This window comes from Choloepus didactylus, chromosome 10 (assembly GCF_015220235.1).
Source record: "Choloepus didactylus isolate mChoDid1 chromosome 10, mChoDid1.pri, whole genome shotgun sequence".
Lineage (NCBI taxonomy): Eukaryota > Metazoa > Chordata > Mammalia > Pilosa > Megalonychidae > Choloepus > Choloepus didactylus.
The window spans coordinates 94,154,840-94,171,806 of NC_051316.1; the positions used below are offsets into that span (position 1 = coordinate 94,154,840).

Here is a 16,967-nt window from a genome sequence, read left to right on the forward strand (position 1 = left end):
AACATAGTCTGTATTTCCAGAGGCCAAAGATTGAGGGAAGCATATATGTCTCATTGGTGGCTCATAAGGGAAAAGTTGCTTTAAATTCAGACCTTGAAGATCCCATCTCTAAATAATACAATCCTGAAATATCCAAACTCAAAGAACTTCATAGAAAAAGGCTTACCTGAGTCACTCTGACAACAATCCTAATTAAACTCTGGAATGCTGATGAAATACCAGTGCAAGCCAGTTACTTACTGTTTTCCGCCAAAGAATTGCACGGTATTGAGGGACACGCTGATTGTTCTGGTCAGAAAGAGTCACAGACAAGAAGAAGGGGCTCTTCTCTGTATCATTTCCAATGTAATTCTGATGGACTGGAAAAGAAATAGGTTTAGAACAGTGAGAAAGGAACTGGTTCTTCCAGTAGCAGGTAGTAGTGGACACTTGAACTGTTATCCAGCCCTTCCCACATGATCAGGGAACAATAATCCCAAACCCAGTTCTGGGGATAGAGTCTGATCATTCTGAGCTATTCATGTATTTCCATTCCTCTTTGCCAGTGGTTGGTTCAGGAATGAACATGTAAGCCAACTGTGGCCAATGAGACAGGGAGAGAAATCTGCAAAGGGGCTTCTGGAAAGATTTCCTCATTCCTAAAGATGGTCTTCTTTATCCAGATCTGATAGTATCTAGAAGTGATGGCTGGAATTGCTGCATCCATCTTGTGACCCTGAGGAGGGCAGCCCAGGGGCCAATTTGTCACACTAAAGATGGGGAAACAGAAAAATTGAAAGAAAGAAATGGGGTCCTTGAGGACATCATTGAGTCTCTGAACACACCAACTCCAGAGCCTGCCCTGCTTCAGGATTTCTTGTTATGTGCCTAATCCATTTGAATCAAGTTTTCTGTTACTTGCTGCTGAAGACTTTTGAGCTGATTTTCCTCTAAAGTCATCACTGTGATCCAGGTACTATGCTTTCAAGCATCTTGGGAAGATGACAACTTCTCTGCTAATTTCTTTCTTTTTAATAAATGCTTCCATATTCTCCCCCACCCAAATAAATTATACCTTGTGAAATAAATAAACTACTTAGAATAATATAGAATCAGAGTTTTTAAAGACATCATTTGGGTCTGATCATTCTCATTTTATGGCTCAAGAATCAGACCTTCTACAAATCAATGCATTAGCCTAATAAGCAATTTCTCTAATTCACGTCCAACACTGCATTAGTGATTATTCTACATTTCCCAATATCTTCTGTCATTAACCACACTCCTGTCTTTCCACCTTTCCATATATGTTCACTTGAGCCCTTCACTTTAAATGTACATCGCTATTAGTGATGGAGCTCTTGTTATGCCAGAAACTGGGTTTAGTGTTTTTCCTGCATGTATCATTGAAACTTCTGCTCAAACCTACCAGGTAGGTACTAGTAACCCCTACTTTATAGATAAAGAAACTGAGTCTTAGAGAAGAATCTAAGGTCCTATGGCTAATAATGGCAAAACCAGGAGCTCACCTATTTTGTGAGCTCTGTGAGTGCAGGGATCATGACTGCCTTTATCACTGTATCCCTGCTGTTCTGCATATTGCCTGGTACATGGTAGGTGCTAAATAAATACTTGTCACTGATGAATGGATGATTCCTGAGCCTACAGCTGCGTCTCTCTAGTTCTATATTAGCTCTGGAGCTCAGGGAACCAACTCTCCCTCGTTGCCTTGAACTAAGTGTTCAGAACCCACTATTGACAGGGCATTTGTCTTGTTGCCTCTAGAGTTGTTTTTCCACTTTTTTTTTTTTTGATCACTCAGATTCATTCATTCAGATTATCTACTCTCCCTTAACTCCCCAGGGACAAAACAAATTGTCCAGAAAAAAAAAAAAATTACAAGATAAACTCCTAGCACTGAAATTCTTAATAGAATCTTTTAATTTACAAAGCTTACTACTGACCTAGAAATGAAATGCTCTAATATTAGTGCTCCTAAATTGGTTAGTTTCATTCATATGTGGTACCTGAAATTACACCAACATGGATTTTCACTTTGAATACCCTTTCTTCCCAACCACCATAATGGCATAATTACCTTGTCCTAAAAAATATTTGAAATACCATCTGGTGTGGTATTCCGGGTTCTCTAAGTGCACGTCTGTTCTTCGCCAAGTACCTGGCAGAGCAGTTGCACTCTGTAATGGAACAAAGTTGTGCCATTAAAAGGTTTATTCAGAAAGTAAGCAAGAAGTCAAACAACTGGCAATGAACCAAAGGCCAAAGAATCAGAAAACTCATTGTTAAAAAGTGTACAACCAGGGACTATAGCCACATGTTCTCATTAGAAAAGATGCCCAGTCTAAATCCACATCACAAGGGCATTCTGGAGATCCTCGGGATGAAGGAAAAAGAACCAAGTGAACTGGTGAGTTCACCTATTTGTCTCTCTGAGCATAAAGTTCCTCTTTCTGGAACTTTATTTGCAAATATTTGCAAGCTGGTGCCCCCTAGAGGTACTGTCTAATGTTTGTTACCAAAGTATCAGGCACATTTCATCTAGAACACATCTCTGCAATTTTCAAGTTCATATTCTTTGTAGAATTTTAAAAATTTATTATAAAATAACACAATTAATTTGGAAAATATGAATAAATATAATGACTGATCTGAATCCTCTATCCAAAGATAACATTATTAACGTTTTGGCATAGTTTCTTCTAATTGTTTTCTTATCCGCATGTACATATATATTTTTCTTACCAAAATGGAATCATACTGAATATACAGTAGCTTGCTTTTTCACTTAATAATATATTTTTCTGTGTCATTAAACATACTTCTACAATATTAATTGATACATCATTTTTTATTATATGGACATATGTAACTATTTGACAATACTGGACAATAAGACTGCGTCCAATTTTTTGTTATTGTTAATAAAAGTTGTGATGGACATCTTTTAATTTGACATTTGCATACTTGTCCATTTATTTCCTTAGGATAAATTCTTAGAAGTTAAATTACTTTGTCAAAGACTATGCACGTTATTAAGGATTTGCTACATAATGCCAATCTGACATTTAGGAAGTCTGGTGCAAAATTACAGTTCCACCAGCAATGACTGAAGATGCCCTCTTTCCTGTACCCTTGGCATTTAGTTTTTATAATTTAACAGCAAAAATGTAATCACAGTGCTGTTTTTGTGTTTCTTTGCATACCACTTGGACAGAACATTTTCTTCATATTTTTATTGGTCATTTACAATTCTTTTGTGGGTTACCTTTTCATGTCCTTTGTCAGTTTTCCTATCATTTTATTCTTTTTTTAAAAAATGATTTATATATGAAAGAGAATCTTTGAAATAAATGGCAAATGATTTCTTCTAATTAAATTTTTGTTTTTAAACTTTGTTTATGGTATTTTTGGCCAAACAGATGTTTAAAAATGTTTATGTAAACATATTTTTAACTTTTTTTCCCTTTATGGCTTCTACCTTTAGAATTCATTATATAAAAAGCTTAGAATTGGAAGCAGTCATATTGTCCAGTATACACATCCTAGTATTAGAAAAAATATTCATCTTTATATTTTCTAGAGGCTCTATGGTTTCATTTTTATATTTCACTCTTTGGACTATCTAGCATTTATTTTGATGTATGCTATGAGGTCAGAATACATTTTCCCCACGTAGTTTACCAATTTTCTCAGTTCTAACTATTGAACACTCTGCTTTCCCCATCTTTATTAGACAATAAATTCTTCTAAAACAAATATCTGAATCTTGCATGATCTGGGGCTGAGACTGTGTTAGACAGCAGTTTTGCTGAATAACTGGATGTTACTCCACTGAAATTCCAGTGATGTCTACATTGTATCACATACATAAGACAGACTACTGGAACATACTTTTCTGATTCTGACATGGGTTTAGGGATGCTTATGGTCAGTTTCTTTATCATATTGAAAGAGTTTCCTTCAATTCCTAGTTTACAAAAAGGCTTCTCTCAGGAATGAGTACTGAATTTTATTGAAAGCTTTCTTGGCAACTATTGAGAGAAAAAGTTAAATGAGGGGGAAATCATAGTGTACAACCAGGGCCTGTAACCACATATTCTAATTAGAAAAGATGCCCAGAATCATAGTAATAACTCTTCTGATGCTGAATGGTTCTTAGATTTCTGGAATAAACCCCACCAGGTCATGGCATATTCTTTTAATACACTGCTGGATTAAAAATGATTTACATATCATATTTATTAGTGAGATGGACCTCTAGGTTTCTTTTCTGTATGTATTCCTTTCATGATTTCAGACTTATGTTACCTTACCAAATGAATTAGGAAGTTTCTGTCTTTCTCACTGCTCTGAAACCACTGACATTCATTGAGGGAGCTCCCTGTGCCAGGCATTAGACTAAGCATTTTATATACATTATCTCTATAACCACCAATACCAACTTGATGAGATAGATTTTATTTTTCCACCTTCTTTGAGATGAAGAAATTGAGGCTTAGAGACTTTTTAAATGTTGCCTAAAGTTGCAGAGATAACGAGTAGTGGAATTGGAACTGAAACTAATTCTAATTTCAGAGTCTTAAAAAAAATCTTAACCACCATATCATTTTATATGTCCTTTTTAATTTTCTGCCTTTTAATCTATCCATGAGTAAAAACGTAGATTAAAGTTTCTTAATATTATTGTGCTTTTATCAGACTTTCTTGAATTTTAGGAAATCAGCTATTGATACGTGTGTATATACCTATATAACTTTCTATTTGAAAATAATTTTGAATTGACATAAAAGTTGCAAGAATAAGGATAGTACAAAGAGCATTTGTATGCTCTTTACCAGATTCACCTACTGTTAACATTTTACCCTATTTGCTTTATCATTTATCATTTGTTCTCTCCTCTATGTTTATGTGTGTATGATGCACACGTATATACTACACACACAACTAAACACACAATTTTTTTCTTAACATTTGAGAGTAAGATGCATACATAATAAACTTATATCCCTAAATACTTCATGTGAATTTCCCAAGAATAGAAATATTTTCTTAACATAACCACAATACACTTTGATAGAATACTTCAATCTACTGTCTGTATTCTAATTTTGCCAATTGACCCACCCAACAATGTCCTGTAAAGCATTTTTCTTCTTCACTGTGGGATCATTTAGTTGTCATGTCTCTTTAGATTTTCCTAATCTGGAACGCTTCCACAGACTTTCTTGTCTTTTATGACATAGGCATTTTTGAAGAAAACAGAATCTCCCCCTTTTTAAAAATAAAGCGCTCCTCATTTTGGGTTTGTCTTATGTTTCCATATAATTAGATTCAGGTTATGCACACCTGGCTGGAATACTACATAAGTGTTGTTTGTCTTCAGGTTATCGTGTTTTAAGATATTCATCTACCTCTTATTAGTGATGTTAATTTTGATCACCTGTTCAAAATGTTGCCTCAGTTTTGACTTTTTGTTGGTGGTTTTGGTGTAACTCGAAAAGAGCATTTAATTGGATTTTTGTCCTTTGTAAATTTCTGGACGATTCATTACCAACAACTGTTCATTTTACCCCCCTAAACCACTGGAATACTCCTGGTCTACAATTCTTTCCACTACGCCACTGGGGAACAGCAGTTGTGGCACCAGTCTCAGCATTAGTTGGCCAGACCTGGGAGGGATCTGCCACAGAAGCTCTGCCTGAACCAGCCAGACTCCACAATGGTTGGTCTCATGGTCCCATTGCTCTGGATCCTAAAAAGCATCAGCAGAGGCCTGGTAAGGAGACTCTTAAGTCACCAGTACATTTAAACCTCTGGTGCCTCCAAGACTTGCAGTGGCAAAGAGGCTTCTTTCAGATAACAGCACCACATCTAAGCTCAGTGCTTCTCAAATCTGCTGAAATGTGCACTCTTGGGCTTCAGTCTAGACCTCCTAATCAAGAAGTCTGTGGCAGGACCCTAGAATTAATGATTTAACAAGCATCTCAGGTGAATCTGATGAATGCTAAACTTTGAAAATCAATGCTTTTCTATACCAGGGATTCTAAAAGAATTCAGGGGAGGAGGGGGATTCTTGAACAACAAACCATCCTTATTTTCCCTAACTTTGAACTGAAATTTAGTTTTGTATTTAATTATGTATATATGCAAAAATCTATAGCAGAATTAATGGTCCCAGAAACCATGTCACCAACAGATATATTGAATACCATTTACAGTCTTTACTGCTTCAAAATTACAGGAGGTAGACATGCTGCTGGATTTTGTTATTTAATTATTAATTTAAAAAGCATATATATATATTACTCTATGTAAAACATTTTAAAAATCATTTGATAATTCAATTCAACACAATTGTTTTCCTTGTAGTCCTATGTATTTTATTTTAGGCATTTAAAAATATTATTCTGAGAAGGGGTCTACAGACTTCATGAGACTGCCAAAGGGGTTCAATGGCATAGGAAAAATGGCTCCCCTACTCTAGACTTTCCAAAGCGCTTGGGTCTGCCTGTCTCTCCTCCTAGAGGTCTGAACACTGGCAGCTGCAGAACAGAATAATACAGAGGTGGGCAAGAGGCAGCACAGCTTCTCAGGGTGAGATACAGAACCATGGCTGGTGGCATGCCACCTATCTCTATTGAGTATAAACTGTCGATTATGAGTTCTTCTTTTTTTTATTAGAGCAGTTGCAGTTTACAGAAAAATTATCCAGAGAGTACAGAGTTCCCATATACCAAACCCCTCATACACGTAGTTCTCTTTATTAACATTTTGTATGACTTCTTCTTTTAATGATTAAACAATTACCTATTTAACTTTCATGTTCACTGAATACTTAACTAAAAGGGGGGGAAAACCCAACACCAAAATGTTGTGAGTCTCACAGAGCAAGTCACTTCCCATTCCTTGTGAGAAGCACATATGTTGAGGTGTAAAGACAAGAATACACATAGGATCTGACAAAAGAAATGGAGACTGGACACAAAACTGAGCCCCGGACCCCAGGAGAATGACTCTGAAAGTGAGCTCCTGACTTCTGGTGATGTGCCCATTCAGTCTGGATGGGAGGGGAGAGATTCATCCTGCATGCTGGCGTGATATACCCTAATTTTCTGATATTTCCAGTAAGTTTTCTTTGTGCTTTTGCTGCAAACCTGCATAAATGTGGCTTTTCTTTTTGTTAGCATAAACATAAAATCTAAAATCCACTTTTTTTCCTGAAAAACAATGTTAATTTTATTATAACTTAAACCTGCCTTCAAAAAAGCATTTTTCTTTATTTCTTTTTATTGAGATATACCTTATGTCAGTAAAGGCGACAAATCTTAAGTGTACAGCTTGGTGAATCTTTACATGTATACATCCTTTAGCCACTACCTGGATCAGGACCTCCAAAAGCTCTCTCAGCCTTTCCCCAGTCAATATCCACTTATTCCCCACAAAGCTAACCACTATCCTGACTTCTACCACCATGGATTAGCTTTATCTGTTCTTGAACTTCACGGAAATGAAATCATACCATGTCTATTCAAGTCAAGCTTTTTTTCCCTCAACATTATGTCTGTGACATCCATCCATATTATTGGTGTAGCAATCTCCCATTCTTTTCCACTGCAATATAGTACTTCATAATATGAATACCACAATTCATTCATTCTTCAGTTGATGAACAAGTGGATTGTTTCCAGTTTTGGGCTATGAAGAATAAAGCTACTATGAACATTCCTGGGTCTGTCTTTCTGTTGACACGGGCGCTCATTTCCATAGGTATATATCCAGGGATACAGGGGATGCATATGTTTAGTTTTGGTAGATATTGCCAAACAGTTTTCCAAAGAGGATGCACCAATTTATACTTTCATCAGTTATATAAATATGTTCTAGTGCTATGAAGAATAAAGCTTTAATTTCCATAAGATCATCCATTTTTTTATTTAGTCTTGCAATGTCTTCTTTATGCTCTTCTAGGGTCTTCTTGATTTCCTTCATATCCCGTACTATGGTCTCATTGTTCATCTTTAGTTCTTTGAGTAGCTGCTCTAGGTGTGTCTCTTCTGGTCTTTTGATTTGGGTGCTTGGGCTTGGGTTATCCATATCATCTGGTTTTTTCATATGCTTTATAATTTTCTGTTGTTTTTGGCCTCATGGCATTTGCTGAACTTGATAGGGTTCTTTTAGGGTTTGTAGACCAGTTGAAGTCCTTATCTCTAATTTATCAGATCTACAGCTTCGTGGAGTACACTTTCTCTAACTAACCAGCAGGTGGCGTCCACGAGCCACCTGTTCTCCACAAGCCAGATCTCCCCTGCTTAGCCTTTTTTGGTGAGTGGGGGAGTGAGTCTTGTGGGGCCCAATTGGTGTACCAAGCTTGCGTGTGTAGTTGGTGTTGCCTGCCCTGTATGTGGGGCGTGTTTCTGGGCAGTCGGGGAGGGGGGGTGGCCCTAACAATCAAATCTCCCTGATGATCCTAGAGTTTTAAAGCTACTGCAATAGTCTAATCCTTCAGTTCAGTCCTGCCACAGTTTGTCTCTGCCACTGACCCACAAGTCTTTGGTATTGGCGTATGGCTCCTGAGACTTGCAAGTGGGCCCCTCTTCCAGGCTGTGCACCCCGGGTCCTCTGTTGAGGGATGACTGTGCTATGTCACAGGTGAGTGCCGTCCCCCCAGGGCAGTTCTGGGCTGCTGGGCTGTGTAGGGAGGCTCCCAGTCTGCTCAAATGATGGCTGAATGGGGCTCTGTTAATTCACACTGCTCCCCCTTCCCAGCTCTGGGACATTCAGCTGAGGTTGCAGGGAAGGCTAATGTCCACGCCCAGTTTTGTGGTGTGTGCCTGTTATTTGAAGCACTTCCGTCACACTGGGTTGTCTGGGGCAGCTCTGGGCTATGGGGCTGGCGATGGGCAGGAGTGTTTCCTGTCCACCAGGATGGTGGCTGTGAGCGGACACCCCCCTTTTCTTGGGAAGTTGTGTTGTTTAGTGAATTTTCTCAGCCACTGGATTATTGCCTTTTGTCTCAGAGCTCTCTTAGTTCTGCTCTTGACTTGACGTGCCCAAATTTCAATTCTTTGAAGCTTTCTGTATTGAGCTTCTTAGAGTAATTGTTTTAGAAAAAGCAAAAAGGATTTAAAAAAAAAAAAAAAAAAAACGGCCCTCCTCAGAGATCTAATGGGTTATTGAAATGCTAATAGACAAAGCAACCAGGGCCATTAAGGAAAGGTGCACAGGGCAGAGAGATCAGCCTTGCTTCGGGATTTGCATATGCGCCTCAAGGCCTGATCTCCGCCCTTCCCCTTTCTGTGTTCACCAGAACTCCAAAAATCCTCTGCTTTTATTTTGGAGTTTTTTGTGTTGTTTTTTTTTCTATGCCTGTCTCCTCTCTGCTGGGCTGCCTGCTCTCAGAGTCTCTGGTGTCTGGTCTCAGTCTATCTATGGTGGGAGTTTGAATCAGTAGAATGAGTTTCCGATAAGAGCAGCCACTGCAATTCTCCCTTCTCCTTCCTGGAGCTGACAGCCCCTCCTCCCCCGGGACTGAGCCTGGCAGGGAGGGGCGCGGGTCCCCTGGCCGCAAAAACTTACAGATTTCGCTGATCTCAGCAGTTCCACGTTTTCATGAGTGTTGTATGAAGTATGCCCAAAGACAGATTGCTCTGTGGTGTCCAGTCCACGCAGTTCCTGGCTTTTTACCTACTTTCCTGGAGGAGTAACTAAAACATACAGCTCACCAGTCTGCCATCTTGCCCCCGAGTCTAAAAAAATGGATGATCTTATGGAAATTAAAGAAACTGTTGACCAAATTAAAAAGATTCTGGACACTCATAGTACAAGACTAGAGGAAGTTGAACAACGAATCAGTGACCTGGAAGATGACAGAATGGAAAATGAAAGCATAAAAGAAACAATGGGGAAAAAAATTGAAAAACTCGAAATGGACCTCAGGGATATGATAGATAATATGAAACGTCCGAATATAAGACTCATTGGTGTCCCAGAAGGGGAAGAAAAGGGTAAAGGTCTAGGAAGAGTATTCAAAGAAATTGTTGGGGAAAACTTCCCAAATCTTCTAAACAACATAAATACACAAATCATAAATGCTCAGCGAACTCCAAATAGAATAAATCCAAAAAACCCACTCCGAGACATATACTGATCACACTGTCAAACATAGAAGAGAAGGAGCAAGTTCTGAAAGCAGCAAGAGAAAAGCAATTCACCACATACAAAGGAAACAGCATAAGACTAAGTAGTGACTACTCAGCAGCCACCATGGAGGCAAGAAGGCAGTGGCACGATATATTTAAAATTCTGAGTGAGAGGAATTTCCAGCCAAGAATACTTTATCCAGCAAAGCTCTCCTTCAAATTTGAGGGAGAGCTTAAATTTTTCACAGACAAAGAAATGCTGAGAGAATTTGCTAACAAGAGACCTGCCCTACTGGAGATACTAAAGGGAGCCCTACAGACAGAGAAACAAAGACAGGACAGAGAGACTTGGAGAAAGGTTCAGTACTAAAGAGATTCAGTATGGGTACAATAAAGGATATTAATAGAGAGAGGGAAAAATATGGCAAACATAATCCAAAGGATAAGATGGCTGATTCAAGAAATGCCTTCACGGTTTTAACGTTGAATGTAAATGGATTAAACTCCCCAATTAAAAGATATAGATTCGCAGAATGGATCAAAAAAAATGAACCATCAATATGTTGCATACAAGAGACTCATCTTAGACACAGGGACACAAAGAAACTGAAAGTGAAAGGATGGAAAAAAATATTTCATGCAAGCTACAGCCAAAAGAAAGCAGGTGTAGCAATATTAATCTCAGATAAAATAGACTTCAAATGCAGGGATGTTTTGAGAGACAAAGAAGGCCACTACATACTAATAAAAGGGGCAATTCAGCAAGAAGAAATAACAATCGTAAATGTCTATGCACCCAATCAAGGTGCCACAAAATACATGAGAGAAACACTGGCAAAACTAAAGGAAGCAATTGATGTTTCCACAATAATTGTGGGAGACTTCAACACATCACTCTCTCCTATAGATAGATCAACCAGACAGAAGACCAATAAGGAAATTGAAAACCTAAACAATCTGATAAATGAATTAGATTTAACAGACATCTACAGGACATTACATCCCAAATCACCAGGATACACATACTTTTCTAGTGCTCACGGAACTTTCTCCAGAATAGATCATATGCTGGGACATAAAACAAGCCTCAATAAATTTAAAAAGATTGAAATTATTCAAAGCACATTCTCTGACCACAATGGAATACAATTAGAAGTCAATAACCATCAGAGACTTAGAAAATTCACAAATACCTGGAGGTTAAACAACACACTCCTAAACAATCAGTGGGTTAAAGAAGAAATAGCAAGAGAAATTGCTAAATATATAGAGACGAATGAAAATGAGAACACAACATACCAAAACCTATGGGATGCAGCAAAAGCAGTGCTAAGGGGGAAATTTATAGCACTAAACGCATATATTAAAAAGGAAGAAAGAGCCAAAATCAAAGAACTAATGGATCAACTGAAGAAGCTAGAAAATGAACAGCAAACCAATCCTAAACCAAGTACAAGAAAAGAAATAACAAGGATTAAAGCAGAAATAAATGACATAGAGAACAAAAAAACAATAGAGAGGATAAATATCACCAAAAGTTGGTTCTTTGAGAAGATCAACAAGATTGACAAGCCCCTAGCTAGACTGACAAAATCAAAAAGAGAGAAGACCCATATAAACAAAATAATGAATGAAAAAGGTGACATAACTGCAGATCCTGAAGAAATTAAAAAAATTATAAGAGGATATTATGAACAACTGTATGGCAACAAACTGGATAATGTAGAAGAAATGGACAATTTCCTGGAAACATATGAACAACCTAGACTGACCAGAGAAGAAATAGAAGACCTCAACCAACCCATCACAAGCAAAGAGATCCAATCAGTCATCAAAAATCTTCCCACAAATAAATGCCCAGGGCCAGATGGCTTCACAGGGGAATTCTACCAAACTTTCCAGAAAGAACTGACACCAATCTTACTCAAACTCTTTCAAAACATTGAAAAAAATGGAACACTACCTAACTCATTTTATGAAGCTAACATCAATCTAATACCAAAACCAGGCAAAGATGCTACAAAAAAGGAAAACTACCGGCCAATCTCCCTAATGAATATAGATGCAAAAATCCTCAACAAAATACTTGCAAATCGAATCCAAAGACACATTAAAAAAATCATACACCATGACCAAGTGGGGTTCATTCCAGGCATGCAAGGATGGTTCAACATAAGAAAAACAATCAATGTATTACAACACATCAAAAACTCGAAAGGGAAAAATCAATTGATCATCTCAATAGATGCTGAAAAAGCATTTGACAAAATCCAACATCCCTTTTTGATAAAAACACTTCAAAAGGTAGGAATTGAAGGAAACTTCCTCAACATGATAAAGAGCATATATGAAAAACCCACAGCCAGCATAGTACTCAATGGTGAGAGACTGAAAGCCTTCCCTCTAAGATCAGGAACAAGACAAGGATGCCCGCTGTCACCACTGTTATTCAACATTGTGCTGGAAGTGCTAGCCAGGGCAATCCGGCAAGACAAAGAAATAAAAGGCATCCAAATTGGAAAAGAAGAAGTAAAACTGTCATTGTTTGCAGATGATATGATCTTATATCTAGAAAACCCTGAGAAATCAACGATACACCTACTAGAGCTAATAAACAAATTTAGCAAAGTAGCGGGATACAAGATTAATGCACATAAGTCAGTAATGTTTCTATATGCTAGAAATGAACAAACTGAAGAGACACTCAAGAAAAAGATACCATTTTCAATAGCAACTAAAAAAATCAAGTACCTAGGAATAAACTTAACCAAAGATGTAAAAGACCTATACAAAGAAAACTACATAACTCTACTAAAAGAAATAGAAGGGGACCTTAAAAGATGGAAAAATATTCCATGTTCATGGATAGGAAGGCTAAATGTCATTAAGATGTCAATTCTACCCAAACTCATCTACAGATTCAATGCAATCCCAATCAAAATTCCAACAACCTACTTTGCAGACTTGGAAAAGCTAGTTATCAAATTTATTTGGAAAGGGAAGATGCCTCGAATTGCTAAAGACACTCTAAAAAAGAAAAACGAAGTGGGAGGACTTACACTCCCTGACTTTGAAGCTTATTATAAAGCCACAGTTGCCAAAACAGCATGGTACTGGCACAAAGATAGACATATAGATCAATGGAATCGAATTGAGAATTCAGAGATAGACCCTCAGATCTATGGCCGACTGATCTTTGATAAGGCCCCTAAAGTCACCGAACTGAGCCATAATGGTCTTTTCAACAAATGGGGCTGGGAGAGTTGGATATCCATATCCAAAAGAATGAAAGAGGACCCCTACCTCACCCCCTACACAAAAATTAACTCAAAATGGACCAAAGATCTCAATATAAAAGAAAGTACCATAAAACTCCTAGAAGATAATGTAGGAAAACATCTTCAAGACCTTGTATTAGGAGGCCACTTCCTAGACTTTACACCCAAAGCACAAGCAACAAAAGAGAAAATAGATAAATGGGAACTCCTCAAGCTTAGAAGTTTCTGCACCTCAAAGGAATTTCTCAAAAAGGTAAAGAGGCAGCCAACTCAATGGGAAAAAATTTTTGGAAACCATGTATCTGACAAAAGACTGATATCTTGCATATACAAAGAAATCCTACAACTCATTGACAATAGTACAGACAGCCCAATTATAAAATGGGCAAAAGATATGAAAAGACAGTTCTCTGAAGAGGAAATACAAATGGCCAAGAAACACATGAAAAAATGTTCAGCTTCACTAGCTATTAGAGAGATGCAAATTAAGACCACAATGAGATACCATCTAACACCGGTTAGAATGGCTGCCATTAAACAAACAGGAAACTACAAATGCTGGAGGGGATGTGGAGAAATTGGAACTCTTATTCATTGTTGGTGGGACTGTATAATGGTTCAGCCACTCTGGAAGTCAGTCTGGCAGTTCCTTAGAAAACTAGATATAGAGCTACCATTCGATCCAGCGATTGCACTTCTCGGTATATACCCGGAAGATCGGAAAGCAGTGACACGAACAGATATCTGCACGCCAATGTTCATAGCAGCATTATTCACAATTGCCAAGAGATGGAAACAACCCAAATGTCCTTCAACAGATGAGTGGATAAATAAAATGTGGTATATACACACGATGGAATACTACGCGGCAGTAAGAAGGAACGATCTGGTGAAACATATGACAACATGGATGAACCTTGAAGACATAATGTTGAGCGAAATAAGCCAGGCACAAAAAGAGAAATATTATATGCTACCACTAATGTGAACTTTGAAAAATGTAAAACAAATGGTTTATAATGTAGAATGTAGGGGAACTAGCAGTAGAGAGCAATTAAGGAAGGGGGAACAATAATCCAAGAAGAACAGATAAGCTATTTAACGTTCTGGGGATGCCCAGAAATGACTATGGTCTGTTAATTTCTGATGGATGTAGTAGGAACAAGTTCACTGAAATGTTGCTATATTATGTAACTTTCTTGGGGTAAAGTAGGAACATGTTGGAAGTTAAGCAGTTATCTTAGGTTAGTTGTCTTTTTCTTACTCCCTTGCTATGGTCTCTTTGAAATGTTTTTTTATTGTATGTTTGTTTTCTTTTTAACTTTTTTTTTCATACAGTTGATTTGAAAAAAGAAGGGAAAGTTAAAAAAAAAAAAAAAAGAAAAAAGACAAACAAGGAAAAAAAAAAAAAAGATGTAGTGCCCCCTTGAGGAGCCTGTGGAGAATGCAGGGGTATTCGCCTACCCCACCTCCATGGTTGCTAACATGACCACAGACATAGGGGACTGGTGGTTTGATGGGTTGAGCCCTCTACCATAAGTTTTACCCTTGGGAAGACGGTTGCTGCAAAGGAGAGGCTAGGCCTCCCTGTATTTGTGCCTAAGAGTCTCCTCCTGAATGCCTCTTTGTTGCTCAGATGTGGCCCTCTCTCTCTGGCTAAGCCAACTTGAAAGGTGAAATCACTGCCCTCCCCCCTACGTGGGATCAGACACCCAGGGAAGTGAATCTCCCTGGCAACGTGGAATATGACTCCCGGGGAGGAATGTAGACCCGGCATCGTGGGATGGAGAACATCTTCTTGACCAAAAGGGGGATGTGAAAGGAAATGAAATAAGCTTCAGTGGCAGAGAGATTCCAAAACGAGCCGAGAGATCACTCTGGTGGGCACTCTTACGCACACTTTAGACAACCTTTTTTAGGTTCTAAAGAATTGGGGTAGCTGGTGGTGGATACCTGAAACTATTAAACTACAACCCAGAACCCATGAATCTCGAAGACAGTTGTATAAAAATGTAGCTTATGAGGGGTGACAGTGGGATTGGGAATGCCATAAGGACCAAACTCCACTTTGTCTAGTTTATGGATGGATGTGTAGAAAGTAGGGGAAGCAAACAAACAGACAAAGGTACCTAGTGTTCTTTTTTACTTCAATTGCTCTTTTTCACTCTAATTATTATTCTTGTTATTTTTGTGTGTGTGCTAATGAAGGTGTCAGGGATTGATTTAGGTGATGAATGTACAACTATGTAATGGTACTGTAAACAATCGAAAGTACAATTTGTTTTGTATGACTGCGTGGTATGTGAATATATCTCAATAAAATGATGATTTAAAAAAAAAATAAAAAATAAAAAAAAAAAAAAAAAAAAGAATAAAGCTACTATGAACATTCCTGGGTCTGTCTTTCTGTTGACATGGGCGCTCATTTCCGTAGGTATATATCCAGGGATACGGGGGATGCATATGTTTAGTTTTGGTAGATATTGCCAAATAGTTTTCCAAAGAGGATGCACCAATTTATACTTTCATCAGTTATATAAATATGTTCTAGTTGCTCTACTTCCCTTACCAACTCTCAGCATTTCAATCCTTTTACTTTTAGCAGTTATGGAGGGGTATAGTAGTACATAATTGTGGTTTTAATTTGCAATAAAGTCCTAACTATTTTACATGGGACCTATTTTACAAGGGATTTCAGAGGTACAGAAGCTTTGTCTATAATAGTTAAAGGTGACATTATTTATTTCACATCAACAAGAAAGTTAGGAGGAAATATTTTGATAAGAACATTTTCCTGATAACTAAAGTTTAACATCGCAAATACCCACACTTATCTTATGGCCTTTTAGGTCAATATTTGCTAAAAGGTATTATGGGAGTAATTAACTCAAATTCTTCTGTGCTGCAGACATGCCTGGACATGCCCACACTGTTGAATGAGTCCTGAGAGTAAGGAATCCTGAATCATTTCTGCATCGAATTCTGAAGTCCACAAAAGCTTTTGCTGCCTTCATTATCTTTATCTTTTCTACCCCATTTATACTTGTGGGATGTGAGGGAGGAAGACTGAATCTGGCCAAGATATTTTCAGAAGAATTTAATCAAAATCCACATAATCCACCCTGATTTTACCTGAATGTTCTCTAATATTTGACTTTAAGCAGGGTTTCACACAATATAAAAACCCAGACCACAAAGGAGGGCCATAGTTTTATATAATGCCTATGATTTCTCATAGAGCCTTTTCTAGAGTGAGTTCAATAAACAAATGAATGCACTGAACGAATTTTACTGCCGTGCACAGGTTAAATTGCTGAGCTAACACCAGCAGTGGGGAAGACTGATTTTTAAAAAATAAACTAAAAGATTTTAAATTACAAACATAAATATGAATATAAGCTGGTTATAAAAAAACGAAACCACACAAAAATTAAAATCGTCTCTCTCCCAACCTTCACGCTCCAATCCACTTCCTTTCCCTGTAATAACCATACTGCTATATTGATTTGGATAGTCCAAAACCTTTTCATACATTTGCAAAGATGTGTTT

The 16,967-nt window shown here is 37.8% G+C and overlaps 1 protein-coding gene across 6 annotated transcripts in view; it reads right to left on the minus strand.

Moving 5' to 3' along the window:
• GARNL3 (GTPase activating Rap/RanGAP domain like 3) overlaps window positions 1-16,967 on the minus strand; it is a 221,779-nt gene that overhangs the window by 90,136 nt on the left and 114,676 nt on the right. For all 6 annotated transcript variants that reach the window (XM_037797335.1, XM_037797332.1, XM_037797333.1 and 3 more), the window contains 2 exons: window positions 2,078-2,177; window positions 241-359 (listed from right to left, as the gene is read on the minus strand). In XM_037797335.1, the coding sequence (XP_037653263.1) occupies window positions 241-359; window positions 2,078-2,177 (219 nt within the window). The remainder of the gene's footprint in view (window positions 1-240; window positions 360-2,077; window positions 2,178-16,967) is intronic.